The sequence below is a fragment of the Hippocampus guttulatus genome, chromosome 6, assembly GCF_054856545.1.
Source record: "Hippocampus guttulatus isolate MCC_2025c chromosome 6, RoL_Hgut_1.0, whole genome shotgun sequence".
In the NCBI taxonomy this organism is placed as follows: Eukaryota; Metazoa; Chordata; class Actinopteri; order Syngnathiformes; family Syngnathidae; genus Hippocampus; species Hippocampus guttulatus.
In genome coordinates, this window is record NC_141266.1 from 11178149 (window position 1) to 11197057 (window position 18909).

At 41.1% G+C, this 18909-nt stretch overlaps 2 protein-coding genes across 2 annotated transcripts in view; one reads left to right on the forward strand and one right to left on the reverse strand.

Annotated features, from left to right (window-relative positions):
* triob (trio Rho guanine nucleotide exchange factor b) overlaps window positions 1–2325 on the reverse strand; it is a 100179-nt gene extending 97854 nt beyond the window's left edge. The window contains exon 1 of the mRNA XM_086114467.1: window positions 2007–2325. Within this exon, the coding sequence (XP_085970593.1) occupies window positions 2007–2076 (70 nt within the window). The 5' untranslated portion in view covers window positions 2077–2325. The remainder of the gene's footprint in view (window positions 1–2006) is intronic.
* A 2033-nt stretch (window positions 2326–4358) lies between these two features.
* The window catches only part of dnah5 (dynein, axonemal, heavy chain 5), a 98540-nt gene continuing 83989 nt past the window's right edge, over window positions 4359–18909 (forward strand). The window contains exons 1-2 of the mRNA XM_086113424.1: window positions 4359–4448; window positions 18745–18879. Coding sequence (XP_085969550.1) covers window positions 4359–4448; window positions 18745–18879 — 225 coding nt within the window. The remainder of the gene's footprint in view (window positions 4449–18744; window positions 18880–18909) is intronic.

Here is an 18909-nt window from a genome sequence, read left to right on the forward strand (position 1 = left end):
CAACATTGCCAACTGACTGGCTAGCAAAGCTGATTTCTCATGTACAATTTATTACACCACCCATCGACCTTCACCGTACCATGACCATGTCGAATTGCCATTGAGCAGAACAGGACACTAAAGTGAACAAGTCGATGAGGAGGCTGTATAGCTCTTAACACACTTTGAGTACCTACAAGGTGGAAAAGCCATATATACCACATTTTTTTCCTACGTATTTCTTTTCCAAAACAATGTGAGAGAGAAAAAGTCATAGTCAAAGTCAATATCGTTTTGGTAAAAGACCCTCATATTATTAAGAATTAACCAGAACGGAAACATAAAATAAATGTTGGCATAAACGTCATAGAGTGGTCTAATAAATGTATTAAGCGCTGCTCGTACAGCACATATTTTAAAAAACAAGTTTGAAATGTGTATACCTGTATTTGCTTAAAAAGAAGTCTCTTGCATTGAATGGAAGTACATTAATTGTAATGTAAAAAGTAAATTGGTGGAATGATGTGGTTTTTTTGTGCTAATGCATAGACGGTGAACAACAGACCCAATGGCACCAGGTGTCAAAGAGAGAAACAGCTGAGTAAGAGAGGGCGAGGCAGCTATTTCTTGAGGGGTGGCTAAGTGCTGGTGGTTCGCCTGTTTTGGGGGAAGCATCACTTCTCACGCCCAATGCACCTCAACAGAAATTATACTCCCAAAAAAACAGACCCGAAACAACAGGGTCACGTGGAGTTTAAAAAAAGAAATGATCTATCTATACATCTCTGAACTATAAATTTCACAATTATTACATTAATGTCACAAAAACGTGCAGGATACTTTTAACCAAGAAACCATCCACACACTGCAAGCATACATTCACTGACCACTTCATTTGGAACACCTCCGCACTCCAATGAAATGCGATACAAAACCTGAGGTAACTGTATCCCACGACATTGTATTCACACGCACAGCCCATTTTTATTTGTTTCCAATACAATTTGGGGATTTTGTGAGTGGCATTGCAGCATTTGAGAGTTTGACATGGGTCAAAATTGTATCTCTTGCTTCAACTCACTCATCCATTCAATGCCATTGAAACATCTTAATTGTTTCATGTGAATGGACCACAAAATTGAAAACAAGTTATTTGGGATTTTTATAGTGGCAAAGAATAACACAACATCAATTTAAGAGGTGTCCCTATGTTGGTTGCCTTGGCATGAAAACATCTTGTGATGTGATGCGTTGTACAACACTGCCACACTTTATAACAAAGCGTTATTCAAATTAAAATAGTTTGGCTCTCTAAAAGGTGTCACTCTTCTCAAGAGAGGCCTTTTGATACCGCTCTGGTCTTGAATTTTGGATGTGCAGGAGTACCTAATGTTGTGGGACAGTTAGTCTTAAGCACGATGCACATATTCAGTAGAGGATGTCATGAAACGACACCACGCACGCACAAGTACAAATCAGAAGATTATTGCTCTCGTCTTTCAAGTACCATCACAACAACACTGGCGTGAATGACGTCCAATCATTCAGTCCAATGGACGCCCCATAAAACGTGTTTACGTTTTGGATGCATTGTTACAGAGGGCTTGGCTATTCTTATTTGTTGTGACGATGATGCCATGGCGTCAGAAAGGCCCCAGTGCGATGCATTGCATTGCCCATTCAGGCATGACTGTCCCATAGGATGAAATAATCATTTTTGCCAGATCTTCGTCCTATATTGATGATAACGTGTCCGGTTTGGATATAGGTGCAGCCAATACCTCCAAGAGGGTCACGCAGCTCCTGATCACGCACGTTTAATGTACCGGTATCATTCATGGTTGTGATCTGCAGCATGACAAGCCGGTGGACTCAAATGCGATCAATGGGAACAGTACGCACAACCTTTTTTTTTTTTTTAATCGTTATGAGGCTCTGCAACACCGACACAGCCCAGTGGTGAGCACACCGACAGTCGTGCAGTTACTCCCCCCGCTTGGAAGCAGACTCGCCCCTTCCTGACTTACCGGATTTGAAAAACGCCGCTACGTCTGGAGCGTCCTTTGCAGCCTCATCAAGCCCCTCCGCTGCGCTCATGGCTGCACTGTCTCGTGCGCAAACGGCCCCTCAATCCACAAACCGGAGCGATTCGGCGTCGGCTCTTGTCACACAAGCAAGCTGGAACCTTTCATCGCAGCAGATCCGACCGTAGAATCAGCGCTCCCCTCATTAAGCCAAAGACCTCCTCCATTTTGACCGAGAAGGGAGAAATCCTCACGACCGAGCGGCGGCGCTCCCGAGTTGATTGGAGGAAGGAGAAGGGAGGGGTGATACTGTCGTGAAATAAGGTGGAGGTTTAAAAAAAAATAGGGGAGGAGGATTGGAAACGACTGAGGGTGGGATATCCTGGGATTCCGTTTCTGTAGGAGGTGGGGTTGGTGCATTGTGCACCACATTGAATTTATCCCCCTCTCCCACGTCACTGCGGTGCTGATGCGGGCCGTGAGGGAGTGTCATTCTTCTGGCTTTTCGCACCAGAGGAAACCCACATGATGAGCTCATTGACAGTGCTGCTCGTGTCCCACGTAGGCGTGTCGGGTCTTTGAGTCACGAGCAGAGCGGTGAGGATTTTTTTTTTCTGGTTAAAACATTTATTGCATCATAAACGAAACGTTCCTGTTGATATCTGCGGGCATGGAGGAAGGCGATGCTACACGATGAGGTCACTTGGCCCACAATTGTAATCCTGTTCTCCGCTTCCTGATGAATCTTCCTTGGACCTTGGCGATGCGGGAAAGTGCGCTGCTGCCACCTAGAAGCGGTCCTGAGTACTTGGTTGTTCGAAGTGGAACAACCATTCAACGTTCAAAAAGTAAATACATTTGACATTATAATAAACTTGTTCTGCTTCAGGAGGTTGCTACATCAATTCATTTAAATATGTATTGTTTCAATTAAGACACTGACCTGGAGAATTTATTCAGCATACCCATATTTTAATTTCTATAAATGTGCATTTGCATAACAGCAAATTCTAATCGGAGATGACATATGCCTCCAAACGTATTTTGACACTGATTCCAAAAATCTATTTTTTGTTCTTCTGGATTTTTAGATAGTTTCATTTTTTGTTTGTTTTTAAGTTTGACCATAGCTTCAGCAATACGGATTTTACCATGCGTCATTTACAGCTATGACGTTGTAGGAAAATATATTGCTGTTGCAGAACCAAACCTGTAATTCATAAATATAAATGACTATGGGCGGCCCAGTGGCCCAGTGGTTAGCGTGTCAACCTCACAGGGCAGCGGTACCAGTTCAATCTCAGCTCCGGGCCTGCGTTGGTTTTCTCTGGGTACTCTGGTTTCCTCCCACATTCCAAAAACATGCACGATTGAACACTCTACATTGTCCCAAGGTGTGAGTGTGAGCGCGGATGGTTGTTCGTCTCTGTGTGCCCTGTGATTGGTTGGCGACCAGTTCAGGGTGACCTCCCGCCTACTGCCCAAAGACAGCTGGGATAGGATCCAGCATCCCAATGAATAAATGACTACTACATACTATGATGACGATAATGATGATTATTAATATTAAAACCTGCCGTGCCAATAGAAAAAAACAAGGGCAGATTTCAAATCCACACAAACAAATCATTTAGAAGAATTATTTGCACATCTGGTTTAAAAAAATGAAGTAAAGATGTATTCACTTTAGTTTTTCGAGAGGCCTTCATGAACTGGGACTAACTGTTTTATTTTGATGTTTGTTTTGAGTATGCAATCAAAACAATACAGAATGGATAACAGACAAACACTAATGAGTTTTCCATGTTTACAAAGAATTGGGAATCCAGGTAAGTAGAAGAATTACCATAGACATGATCATTAATATCTATATATTCATAATCATAATTTGACAAAGGAACCAAACAATAACAAATCCAAAACATGGACAATTGACGACCAAATAATGAACCTCACTCCCTCAATACCTAATCAGCATCACTCCCAAACACACCTCCGTTTGTCCTCTATACCCCATGAAAGTATGTTTTCTTCTAATTTTTATTAAACAATTCATGATGCAGCGTAGTTATAAAGCGCTCCAAACTACAATCAATTCTTCATGCTCTATAAAAGTTTCATTCACCTGCAGGTTTTTTTGTCTCCCTTTTTTGAATCTCTGCTCGGACAGATTCTTGACATTCTGCCTCCCCCACTTGCCTGCGTTACCTTGGTAACCAAAACAACAACACGATGGCCACTAAACGCAGAAGCAGTAGCATCAAATCTTGAGTAATTTTGAAAAAACGGTGGCCAAATCAACACATTTGTTGACGAAATCGATTGGAATTGATTAAAAGGGGGACTGTGGAGGGCATGGCGTCCACGTCTCGTGTCGTTAAAGTCAGCTACAGGAACCGAAGCAGCCAGTCAACTGGGCCCGCGGAATCCCTCAATGAACTGCAGGTATGAGCACATTAATTCCAATAAATTTGTTCCGAGTGCAGGATTTATTTCAATGTTGAAAAGATCCGTGTAGGTGAAGAAATCGCCTTTTTTAAATGACTCTACAGTTTACAGATTACTGTATATCCATTGCTCTCGGGTCTTGGCTAGTACGTGTACTGATTACACGAGTTCATTGAAACACTCAATTGCAACTCCTGTATATGAGGTTTTTGTATATGTAATGCAAACACGGGACATGCATGTTCTGGTTAATTGCTTCCCTTTCATCTACAAAACACATAAATCGCTTTCAAGTACCTCGGCAGTAATTTACTCATGAGCTTCCGTACCGTATGCAACTGCGCTACGGTACATGATACGGCACACATTGATATATTTAAAATGTTCTTTTCACGTGGTAAATTTTAATCACATATGATTATGTGTGTGTTTTTTAATATGTACAGAATTCATAAAACAAGGATGCTAGAAGGGTTAAAATAATACAAAATACTTTATGCACATTTTCTAAATATTCTCATTTTGTCGTATAGGTTACTTTCAGTAGGTTACTTTGCTTTTGGACTATTTGTATAATTATACTTCTGGGTGAGTATGTTTTTCCCTATTCACACTCTTCATTGCATCTATCTCTGAGATTTTTTATACTCGTTTTGAATATCACTGCGACGTTTCACTTTGGCATCCCAGCAGTGATTAATAATCGTACCTGGGTGCACTGAGATCGTTAGTCCACTAGAGAGCAGTGTGTTAACGCTCTACTGTAGTTACCAAAAACCGATGGTCATTGGGATGAATTCATATTGACGTTTTAAAAGTAGAAACTACACATTTTGATCAACTTGGTTCTAATTGGTTCGACTATATCAAAATCATTCCTCTTGCATTTTGGACAGGTGTATGCTTCCAACTTTGTGAGAGAAAAATCGGGGCACTCTCTTGTCTGTGCGAACGCCAAATTAATGTATGCCTGGTTTGGTGGGGGTGCTGTAGAAAATATTGAAGGCTTTATCGTCAAAGACGTTTGGATGAACTAGAATATGGATAAGATAAGATAAGAAAACCTTTATTAGTCTCGCAATGGAGAAATTCCCAATTCACAGCAGCAAAGTTATGAAAGGAAGAAGTAGAACAACAAAATATAGGAGCTGCTGGAAAGGCAGCCACTCTCGCGGCGCCATTTTGAAGTCAAAATAACAAAAATAACACAACACAACACATAGGACACAAACAGTCGTGCAATCTTCACCACTAATCTGCATACACTTTGTTGTCTGAAGCAGTTATAGATGAAAGAGGAGAGGATCAAAGTGTCCTTTCACCAGTGGATCCTGAGCAACACCCTCTCATCCCATATCAGTTACCATTGACCCGATCTTAAAATGTCTTTTTGAGGTGCCATGTTTCTGGATTATTGTATTTATCGGTTGCATTAATTATGTCTTAGGTCTGTGGTGTTGATTTTAGTTTCTTTGGGAGTCATTTCATGCCAGTTACAATTCAAGCCTAGGATTAATTTAAAGGTTGAAATATCACCAGGTTCAAAAATATTGGCAAATCTTTTTGCATCTGAACACCATCATAATGAATTTGAAATAAAACAAGTAAGATGTGTTTTGCCTGCAGGTTTACAGCATTCCTTTGAGAGGACAGTATTTACATCCAAAGCAGGTGGACGGTGTTGGAATTGCAAGTTTGTGTGTATGCCTTCCAATTTTTAAGGGACCAAAAGTAATGGGACAAATTACAATTCTGAAATTAAACTTTCACTTATTGAGACTTGGTTACAAATCCTTTGCAGTCAGTTACAGCCTGAAATACGGAACATATATAGTAAACATAACCAGAGGCTCCTTTTCAAACGTAGTGATGCACCATCACACCTTTTTTTTTTTTTTGCAAGTCTTTGGATTCAGGTCAGGGCATTGACACAGCCATTGCATAACATTCCACTACTTTGCCTCACAAAAACCTTTTGTTTCTTTCACTGTATGCTTCTGGTCATTGTCCATCTGTACTGGGAAGCGCAATTAAATGAGTTCAGAAGCATTTGGCTGTTATTCCCCTTGGGTTGACAGTTATATGAGTGACAGGTCCTTTCTGAAAAAAGTAGATGTTGAAAATCTATATCATTAATTGATTACCGGTACCTTAAGTCTTGTTTTCATTCATATTATTCCCAGCCCCCTAATTAAGCCCACCCTTCATTTTGACAGCTGTTCTGTTCAGTCATCGCCCCTTTTTTTACATGAATTCGAAAGACCTCAGTATAATGAAGTGCTGAAACCATTGAAATTGTACAAACGCAAAAATAAACATATTGGGAAGTTAACCTCTGTGACGTTGTTAATTGACCAAGCACTGCAGCATGTCCTTCATGAAGGAAGATGTTTAATGCCACTCTTGTAAGGGAGATTGTGCAAGTGTACCTCATATTGTGACCAGTAAGAATATGGTACTAAATTGTGAACTAAAACAATCAAACGCGCACACACGCACATTCACACACACTCACGCGCACACACACACACTCAAATCTCACTGCCTGTATCAGAGTGGGAAGCCTCTTTCTGTGGCTCTCTTTCTTTTAGAGCTCATCACATGTATAATTCACAGTCAGTCTCCTGTTTCACAGCAGCTCACAAGCTGACAGTTTGATGTAGAAAATTAGTCATAGTGTATTGAATAATTGAAGAAATAACTGCTTTCAAATGCAAAGGCTGGCAATGAGTTTTTTTTTTTTTTGTTCAATTCAAATCCCTCAGTTGGAGCCATGTGAAGAGATGTGCCACACATTTGCTGGTTGTCACAATGAAAACATTGAATTTATCATCAATCGGTGTGGGTGCGTGTGGGTGTGTGTATTGGTGTGGGTGTGTGTGTGTGTGTGTGTGCGTGTGTGTGCATGCGTGCGTGCGTGTGGATTTTTTTGAGGGTATAATTTTATTTGGACGCAGAAGATTTCTGACAGTGACAACGCGTACACTGTCAATGACAACTCCATTTTTGGATGAGCAGGATAAATATATTGGTAATGATGACGAAGGTTGTTCCCTCTCTGTTGTTTTTTTTTTTAAAATAATCTAAGATCTGCTCTGGAGTGCTGAAATTTTTACTCATTAGCTCTTATTTAAAAGTTTGCGCAATAGCTTACTTTGCGATGCAAGAGAAAGAAACCAAGGCAGGGCGCAAAATTCCTACACCCCAATCACATCCTAGTCATATCCTATTGGCAGCTCCATCTTCAGAGATGTCAATGTCAAGTTTTACTGTAAACTGATTTTTTTAAAAAAAAAATGCTTTCTTGATTTTTAAGAAATCAAGTTAGATTAAGCTATCCATCAATTTTCTAATCCTCTTATCTTCACGAGGGTCGCGGGCTGGAGCCTATCCCAGCTGTCTTCGGGCAGTAGGCTGAGTACACCCTGAACTGGTTGCCAGCCAATTGCAGGGCACCTATAGACAAACGACAATTCGTGCTCACAATCACAGCTAGGGACAATTTAGAGTGTTCAATCAGCCTGCCATGCATGCTTTTGGAATGTGGGAAAACTGGAGTACCCAGAGAAAACCCACACAAACACGGGGAGAACATGCAAACTCCACACAGGAAGTCCAGAGCCGGAAACGAACCCTGCACTGTGAGGCGGACGTGCTAACTGGTTGGCCACCATCCCGTCCCCTGCTTGACATAAAAAACGGTTGCAAATGGTTTTGCCACTACTTTATTGGAAGAACATTTTTCACTGTAATGTTTAAGGAAAAAAAAATCTTTAAAAAAAAAGACAGCATTTTTGACTTAACATAAACCAACACATGTCCATCCATCAAATATCTGAACTGCATATCCCTACAAGGGTCGCGGGCATGCTGGACGAATGACCATCCGCGTTCACCATCACACTGAGGGACACTTGATTTTTCTGTCTTGAACTAACTGGAGAATGAATCACACCTGGCTAATATTGTGAGTCATTTGTCCCTTTTGAGCTCCTGACAATGGCGGTGGTCTGCATTAAAGGCCTGTAGTTGCTAAATGGTCAGCACCATATTTTTATGCAAGCCTCTTGAATTACTGTTCAAAGTTGACACAGGTCATTTACATCTTGGTTGTTTAATTTGAAATCCAGTGTGGTGGTGATACTGCTGTCACTGTCCAAAGAATTCTGAAATATTTAAGCAATTTTCCATGAGATAAATTAAAGTATGTCGATTCATTTTTGGGCACCAATGTGTGTGTAATTATTAATTAAAGTAAATCAAGGCCAAGTTTAACTCATTCACTCCCAATGACGTTTTTAAACGTCTTTTCAGACTTGGTCCACAATTGGCTGGTACTGAATGAGTTAATAGCCACTTGTATGCCCTGATAATCGTGATTGTTTGATGCCTCTGTAAGCAGAGTATCACTTATTTTTTCTACAATACTGTGTTAGTGCATACAATAATGAAGGTCTCTTCAGCGTTTGACTGGCTTTCATTTCCACCCCCACAGCGCCGCATCCCTTCCCCTGTCCTTCCTACTCTGTTGTGTTAGATGTGTAAGGTGAGAGTAGGGCCATGATAATTACCTAGTCGACAGCTGGTCATCCTACACCACATTATCCTGTTCACAGTCTTCATGTACGAGCAACACGGCTAATTTCAGGGGAGCAACCATTCTCACATGGCAAATAAGACAGCTGATTGCTCACACAGCTGCTCGTTCTGTCTTGTCTTTGTTGGCTGCTCTAATTCTCAGATGTCATGAGAAACGAACCCAATTAAGAGGGAAGACTGACTTGAAAAGAAATATCAGTGTGAAAGGGCAACAATGATGCGACATTCAGAATATCAAAATGAGGTAAGGCGACCCAAGTGCTCTGAAGTTTCAGACAGCTTGGCTTCTTCGGTCAAACGCAAATATTTTGCAGTCAAGAATGCAGAATCTGTTCATAAAAGATAATGGTAAAAAATCATTTGAGACTTTGGCTGGATTTACACTGGGCGCTGAAGTGACCACTTTTTTTTTGACTGATTATTTACATTTCCAGTGACAGTTTTCCTTTCTGACTGGGTTTACATTTAGGGAACAAAGTGCAAGCGCAAAATAACTAAACACTTCTCAACAACATCCAGCAGCAATAACACAGAAGTACCAATAACAATACATACAAAACTAAAAAGTATAGAGTTCTGATTTCAAATGTTTTGATTCCCTGCAGTGTGGCGAATATTCAAACTGTGCCACATGGAAGCAAAAAGTCTGAACTGTATCTTTTGAACCATGCAGTGTAAATCCGGTCTTAGTGAGACTGGTGTAATTATTCATGATATTTAAATAGATTATTTATGCATTGGACACAATTGAAGCAGACTTACTAATATGTAGAAAAAATGCATTATAAAATAAAGATAGATATAAAAATCTAATAATGATATGATGCATTTTGGGCTGTATTTATTTCACAATTTTTGATTTTACAAAAGAAGGCTGATTTAAAATGTGAAAATTGGCCACATTTCTCCGAGTTAACGTGGAGCAATGTTTTCCACAATAAATCCTCCATATCATATGATATTTACATTATGACCAAATGTTCAATGTTACAGATGTTCTAACATTTTACTTATTTACAATTACAACACTCAGTCTAATTTATCATTTAGACGTGACCAGGATCTTTTAGAAAAGTACCAAAGAGATTCTTGTTTTTAGTTTTTTTCAACATTTCTACCAAGTCTTGCTAATTTCACTTTCAAACCGATTTAATTCAACCAAGGACACTGTGCACGCTTCGGGGCATGAATGTATATTGGAGTTTCAAACGTCTACTGAAAGTTGCGAGGTTGGTCTTGGAATCCTCCTTAGGAGCTATTGGATCAATGTTTTGCAACTATTTATTTGGATTGCATTCAAATGGTGTGTTTTTCAGTCAATCTGTCATCAAGTAAGCATTGGTCACAAAGTGATGATGTGCCCCTTTTTTTCCCATCGATAAAAATTCATTCAAAATGATTTACAATTTTATTTCAGTAACCTTATGATGAGAGTTGTTTTGTTGGAATACTTGCCTACAATAAGCCACTCACCTACATGTAGGAGACTGTTTATGTTATTCACTTGATTTTCTGTTTTGTTGCATTGTTTTTGCTTTTCTGAGCGTCAGTGAGGTTATCATTAATTTACGTTTTTTCAGAGGCGGCCCTTAAACGTCTCTCGAGTTGGACGGCAGTTAAAAAAGTGCATAGTCCAACAGAGACGTGTCTGTATTTTCTTGGGTGTTTCACGAATTAATAACGTGTATATTTTAAAAACCAACACGACAGTTCTGTTTGTTTCGGAGCCGCAACATACAGATAGTCCAACAGGATACGGCACGGTCCTCTATCGCCGCGCGTTTGGTCTTTTTGAACATTGCATCTATTCTGTCCACAATTTAGCTCCAAAAATGATCTGTGGTAAATTGAATAGTTGTGAAAATGGCAGTTGCTCTGTCCTCTTGTAAATTAAGTAAATACACATCACAATACAGAGTATTGTATAAAGCATGAGTTGATTCTGTGGTGACCTCGACTGTTTGTTTGAATAATGTTTGAATAATCTTCACTTCACTACATTGTAGTGGTGTTGTTTGCCTTTGGACAAACTGGCCCTTTCACACAATAGGTAGTAGCAACAGAGAGTGGGTGTAAAACCAGACAGAGAATAAGCTCAATTGCGTCGTGCATGGTGTCGTTTTCATTCGGTGCAGCAAATTTGGCTGGCTGCTGTGCTTTATTTGCATTTATTTTTTATATATTATTTAACACTGCCATTCCCAGTCACCAATCTTGAATGGTGATCTTTTTTGTTTTATGGTTTAACTGTGCTTATTGAAGCGAGGAGGGGGTGGTTATTCACATGAGAACGGAGGGATAAACCCACTTGTTGATTTGTCTTGCAAAGAAGAGTTCCCTCATGACCTTCAATTGAATTTTCATTCAATATTCTTCACTGCGAACCAGTGATCATCTCACAGGGATAACACAATTTCATCTATCGCAGGTTTATTAAAATAATTCCAATCATTTTCGGGAAAATAAATTACCGCTAATTTATGAAGCAGGACCTGCTTGTAAGTGAGAGAGTACCTAAATCTGTGAGGAGTGTCCTTAGTAAGGCTCGATTCCCCAAATTGTTCTTGAGCAGTTCCCAATTCCAGTTTAAATGCAATTAGTTTTAGTTGTCTTTCCGGGATGTTCACGAATACTTTTTTTTTTTCGACCGATAGCATAACGAGTACTGCCGATCCCAAGTAACCGATACATCTAATACTTGTGATGCATAAAACATCTGTTAAACCAAAGCTGAAGCTCACTGCATGCCTCAAATATTTGTAAGTGGAACCAAGGCACAGGCAACATGCTTAACTTACGAATGTAACAATGTGGTCCAACAATGTGGTCCTTTCTGTGATGAGGTCAATGATGCACAAGCCTACTGAAAATGAAGACAGACCTCTAACTTTCTCTCAGAATGAGAGTGAGCTGCAGTGCAGTAATAGAAAGAGCGAACGGACCAAAGGTATTTTGAAAGGAAAGGAAAAGCCAAAAGTCATGCAAATACATCAGTAAACAAAGGGGGATCGACTGCATGAGAAATGTTATTTATTTGACCAGCTATAATTTAATTTGAATCAACTTTTATAAAATGTTTATATCATGGACTGCTGGGATCAGAATGATCCTGAGAGTGCCTTGGATGTCCCTCTTTTGCCTTTTCATTCCCGCATGTGGGGACCATTTTGTTAATCCGAATAATAACTCCACTTGTATGATGGTCGTAGAACTCGAATGTTAAGTCACTGCATGCTGTTAAAGCCAGTTGTCTGTCTGTCGTATCCAGGCACGCCGTATCCAACAGCTTGAAAGCTAAAACAGCGTCGGGCAGCTCCATTTTGTATTTCCGCATACGTGAATATCGCTGTTCAAATTCAATAATATAGTCCGCCATGGACCCCTTCACGTCTTTCACAATCCGGTCAAATTGGAGTAAGCCTCATACGTTCTGTCCTTTTCTTCTTTTAGGAACAATCCATCAAGTTTGCCGAATAAAGTGTCCATTCCCGTGTCCTGATTTAAGTCATCAGCGGGAATTTCCATCGCTGTCTCTCGTGCCCTACCTGAAAGCGCCAAAGCCACCGCGAGGGCTTGCTTTTTCTTCTCCAAGTCGGTGACTCTTGTCCAAATTCCGACTTCATTTTTCCAGCTCTCGTAGGGTTTTCCCTCTTCAAAAGGTGGCGGGATTCTGTAGTTGCTAACCATCCTCTGCTACCAGTGTTAATCCGAATAATAACTCCACTTGTATGATGGTCGTAGAACTCTTTATTTTGCGACCGTCCACCTTAACCCACAGAAGGATCACCCCCCACACACTCCACAAAACCGGTGCTATGTACCCCCTTCCTCAAGGCAACACTGCCCCCTAGCATTCTAATATTGTAAAGGTTATTACTAAAAATAAAACAACAATCTCAGTCTCTTCTTTAACAAAAAAAAATATGTACTGCTCGAAAAAGCAGGACTGAACATTACATTTGAAAGCATAATGTGTATAGTGAACAGTGTGTCGGTTCATTTAATTGTCCAATGCCCTTCATAGAGAGCCTTGAGTAACAATGCCGGAGATGCTCCCTTTTTTGTTAGACAGTCTGCCAATTGATCTTTGGTACTTGACCATAGTACCCGTTGGACTCCTTTTGATTGGATCAGCTCTTTAATAGAACTGATTTCCAAGCGTAGCCTTTTCTCAGCAACAGACTTGGTCGATTTCAATGCCTCCATAAGCGAATGATTATCGGTGACACAAATGATCGGCACAGGTTGGTTAGTACTACCAGCATGTAGCTCAGAGAATAATGTTGACAGAAAAATGGCATTGTCAATTCCCTCAGCCATAGCCAATGTCTCACCTGCTCGTGTACTCCTGACAATTCTCTTAATTTTCTTTGACTGCCACGAGATGGGAGAAAACCGGCCGCTTTCGCCCATCAAAACAACAAAGTGCCCACCTTGGGTGCCCCCATCAGAGAGATTTGCAAAAGACGCATCAGTGTATCCAACCAACTTAAGGCTATCATCTTTACCGAGGTGTCTAAAGCTCAACTCAACTGATTTGGCCTTAAGCTTAGACACAACTCTGTTTGCTTCATGAATTGTTTGTATGGTAGCACATTTGAGATTTGCAGCCAGATTACTGGCATTAAACATGGCATTGGGTCTGCTCTGTCTTGCAACCCACAAAAATTGCCCTATTTTCGACCATAGCTGATCTCTTTCCTCATCAGTAACAGGTGAAGCTTGCTCAGCTGCTCGCGATGGTGTCAGATGTATAGTCTGTAAATTCTCGATGTATGTGGCTTGGTGTATTTTTACCCTGTCGTCAGAGGTTACAAAATCTACACCCACAAAAGAAAAATTATCATGAGCTTCACGACCAACACTGAATTTCTCTTTGAGATGCACCATGACAGTCAGTTCAAACATATGAGATCCACCCCAAATGAATCATCAACATGACAAGCAAGAACCCCAGTTACTTCTTTTTCATTGTCCAACCAGTAGAAAACTGCCGGGTCAACTTTGGATATAGTACCTCGCGCACCGATCATTATATCCTTCACTCTGTTATACCAATACAGAGATGCATCTGCCAGACCATACACACACTTTTTTTAATTTCCAAAGTCTTCCCATACAGTTAGCTTCCGGAGGAGGCTTGACAAAAATGTCTCTGGATAGGTCCATGCCCTGCAGGAATGCCGATTTTATGTCCATCGAATGAAGTGTCCATTGTTTTTGACAAATCACTGCTACAAGAAGCCTCAGTGACTCTGAGGCACAAGTAGGCGAGTCCTTTTGTAGCTCTGCAACTTGCAGCTCTTCAAATCCCCTTGCTACCAGTCTTGCTTTTGGTACCACACCAGTCACTGTCTCTTTCAGAGTGCACACCCAACGGGTGGATATGCACCTCTGCCCCTTGTCGTCAACTACCTCAAACACATCATTTTGTCTCCAATTCTGTATTTCACTTGTTTTGGCGTCATCAAATAATACATCATTCGCCACATATATATCCTCACTTTTGAAGTCCGATACATTTTGATCCACCTGAATTTGAAGATTCTCTAATTGTGACACATCTGCGGATATGCTGGTGCCAGCCACTCCAGCAGGCTCAAGAAGTTCCAGATTGTACCAATTTTTATATTTTCCGGTTGCTTTCCCTGCACGTCCTAAAACCTTTGCTGTTTGTTGAACGCTTGTTTCTGTGGTTTTGAATGTTACAATTTGACCAGTCTACAATTTGGTATTTCTGTCATGCTCTTGTCCTTCAGCCCTTGTGTCTGCCACAGCTGGCAATGGATCATTCTCTGTGTACTCAGCAAGAGGCCCTTCTTCTTCCAACTCCAACTCCTCAGTGGTACACCGTTGCTTGCTGTCGGTCTCTTCATCACAGGTTGTCTGTGGGTCAACATCATGTTCCTGAGTAACCTTGTTTAGTCTAAGGTGATGAACTCTAATGCAGGTGCCTCCATGTCGAACAAAAACAACAGCACCATCTTGTCCAATGACTACCCCTGGCCCTTTCCATTCTGGACAGTCCAACCGCTTGTAGTAAACCTTGTCACCCAGTTCATACTTCTCATCTGTGTGACGCAGCCATTTCTTGAGTGCCCTCCGTATTCTCTCTGAACATTCCGCTTCAGTAAAGGCCTTTCTCGCTGCATGCAAAGCTGAAATATGCTTTGCAACCCATTCGCTTTTCGTGGTGCCTTCCAGAGCAGGTGCTTTGTCAATTAACACAGAGGGTAAGTTGGGGTTCTCTCCGAATACCAGTTGATGTGGAATGTAGCCATGGACACTTTGCATGCAGTTCTTTGCCATTACAGCCCAATCCATAGCTGTGCTCCAGTCGCATCCAGTGCTTGTTTTTACTTTCATTATAATCTCAGTTAGCATTTGATTGTGTCGTTCTAACAGCCCATTACTCCAAGGACTGTAGGCAGCTGTTGTCTTTACTTCCATGTTGAAATTCTCAGCCATGTCTCTCACTTCTTCATTGTTGAACTCCCCACCATTGTCACTGAACAGTCTTTTAGGGGGGCCGTGCACACTGATCCAGTCATGAATAAAATGCTTCACAATCTCAGAGGACTTCTTGGTAGTCAGGACACTTCCTGCGCTGAAACGAGTGAACTGGTCAATAATATGTAGGTACCACAATCCTGGCTCGAGCTCATGCAAATCCACAGCAACAGTTTCATTGTATGTTGATGCAAGTGGTAAGCCAACAGCAGGTTTTGGTTTGACACGGCAATATTTCTTACATACCTCACATTGACTCACTACCTTATGTAGCAAGGTGACACAGCCAGTGTCCTTGCTGCCAGAACTACTTAAGAGTCTTTGCAGCTTCTCAGCAGAGGCATGTCCAAATTGCTTGTGGAGCTTCACTAAAACTCTCATCTTTTCATCAGTTTTCATTTCATCTGTTATTGTCAGTATCTCATCTTCAGTAGCTGATATGGGCTCCATGTTGTCATTTATATTGTCACTGGCCAAAATGCTAACACAGTTATGTCCAGAGCTAGTAAAGTCCAGTTTAACAGGCTGCTTGAACATTACTGCACTGTCACGCTCCATGTCCAAAACAGTTCCAGCTCTTTTCAGTGATGCTTTGCTCAAAAGCAGTGGAATTTCGACAGGTACAACTTCAGTTTCTATGTGACATTTTGTGTGCCCAATTGTAGCCGGTATCTTCACACTTTTCACCGAATAGACCACTTTTCCATCTCCAAACTTAAATGGCCTGTGACTTGGCCTTTCTGTCTCTCTCATAGTATTTGCACTGTTCTTTCCCAACACTGTACGATAGTGTTCAAGCCACTGTTGTCCACACACTGTTCTAGTACAAGCAGTGTCTATTATAGCAGTGCCAAAACATTCTGTCATTAGTATTTCTGCATCTGTAGGCAATTCCTTGGTGAGCAGTGTAACATTACACTCATCAATTTCCGTTTTATCATCCTCCGTTATTCTTACATTCTCACTTTTGTGTGGGCAGTCTTTTGCCCAATGAAACGTGCTTTGACATACTGCACATTTCGATCGCCGTCCATGCTTGTCAAGCGGATTAGTGCCGATCTGCGGGGTTTTCTGTCGAGGGTTTTTTTGCCAGCCACCGTTCTTTTTTCTTCGCTGCTCCGTAGCATACACTGTTTCCTGTTTGATGCCCTCCGTCCCCGGACTCGCGCTCGCGCCAAATATCCTCTTCAGCGCCGACTTCATATTAGCGAATGTTAAGTCACTGCATGCTGTTAAAGCCAGTTGTCTGTCTGTCGTATCCAGGCACGCCGTATCCAACAGCTTGAAAGCTAAAACAGCGTTGGGCAGCTCCATTTTGTATTTCCGCATACGTGAATATCGCTGTTCAAATTCAATAATATAGTCCGCCATGGACCCCTTCACGTCTTTCACAATCCGGTCAAATTGGAGTAAGCCTCATACGTTCTGTCCTTTTCTTCTTTTAGGAACAATCCATCAAGTTTGCCGAATAAAGTGTCCATTCCCGTGTCCTGATTTAAGTCATCAGCGGGAATTTCCATCGCTGTCTCTCGTGCCCTACCTGAAAGCGCCAAAGCCACCGCGAGGGCTTGCTTTTTCTTCTCCAAGTCGGTGACTCTTGTCCAAATTCCGACTTCATTTTTCCAGCTCTCGTAGGGTTTTCCCTCTTCAAAAGGTGGCGGGATTCTGTAGTTGCTAACCATCCTCTGCTACCAGTGTTAATCCGAATAATAACTCCACTTGTATGATGGTCGTAGAACTCTTTATTTTGCGACCGTCCATCTTAACCCACAGAAGGATCACCCCCCACACACTCCACAAAACCCGTGCTATGTACCCCCTTCCTCAAGGCAACACTGCCCCCTAGCATTCTAATATTGTAAAGGTTATTACTAAAAATAAAACAACACATTTGAAGGAGCCCCAATTCCTGCTGGGCTGATGCTCCGAATTTCTCTCGCTTGGTTAGTTCCCAGAACCACAAACTATTGGCCAAATAAGCAGAGATGGTGGACACGAGTTATAGAACTTGGACTCGATTCAACTTGTCGCTGATTTTTTTGACTTCTAACTTGGTTGGCAAAAACCTTTGAAACACTCGACTTGACTTTGACTCAAATTCAGTGACTTGACAGGTTATTCTGTTTACATTTAAAGGTGTATTTATTTTAAAATATTGTGCATCTTTTGTTTTTATGTGTGTGTGTGTGTTTGTGTGTCATACATTAGTTAAAAAAAACATTCTTTTAAATACTATGCTGCAAGTTTACGTCCAATAATTTCAGAGAATGACAAAGTTGAATTTTTAGAGATGTCTCTAATGAAATGTACTTTTTACATGTTCATTTTGCATTTTAGAGCTGTAAATGTAAATATAATTTTTGGGGACGTTATGATCAGTGAACATGTGCTTGTGTATATTGTGACTGAACAAGATTGTATTTACTTGAGAGTTGCTTAAACTATGTTGTGACCACTCGCTGACAATTTGGTGATGACTTTTTTTTTTCACATGAGGGGATGTCACTCCATGACCAGAAATGCTGTCTCCTGTTGGCTAACTGTTAGTGCCTCTTGTCAGTTGCCAGCGATGAAAGGAGTCTGTCGCCAAATAAACAACAGAGACAGGGGTTGCACAGCAGAGATGGCTGTATTTATGGCACTCGTTCCCTTTTGCTCATCTCACAAGATAATTATTTTCACTCCACCATATCCTCTATATATGCTCCTACACAGCCGCCTCACTCAGAGTTCCGCATTTCAGGCTGGCCTCGTTTGAAGCGTACATTAAAAATTCATAAATGAACAGCGTCACTTGAAAAGCTGCATGGTTCAAAGCGTGGGAAAAAAAGGAGCGGCTTGTAGTCCGGAAAATACATTAAATGTCAAGGGGAAACAGCTGTTGGAGTGCCAGCCGAATTTGGGGTGCAATGTTTGGAATGCATGTATCAGAGGAAAATAGCTGGGAAATTTGGTGTCTCGGTGGGAATTGATACATACAGTATATACAAGAAATGCAGCTGATAAGGATTTATGACAAACATGAATCAAAAAGTCCTCTGCCAAGTGACCCGTGACCCATTTCAGGTACTGACCCTAAGATTGTGAAGCCCTGAGCGAGGAGAAGAAAAGCCCAACCCTTATCTAATGTGCATTACCTTAACCGTGATATTATATTAATACATGGTCTGTATCTATTGATCAGCAAAAGTTAAAGGAGGAGCGTGAAGCCAAATGTGCCCAACTTGATGGAAGACATGACTATGTGCTCAGTATTGTGGCTTCGTGCCTGGGACTGGAGAAGGGTGATGTAGAAGATGCCATGCTGGAGGGAGATCAGGTATGAATGATTCTTATTCAATGTCACAGT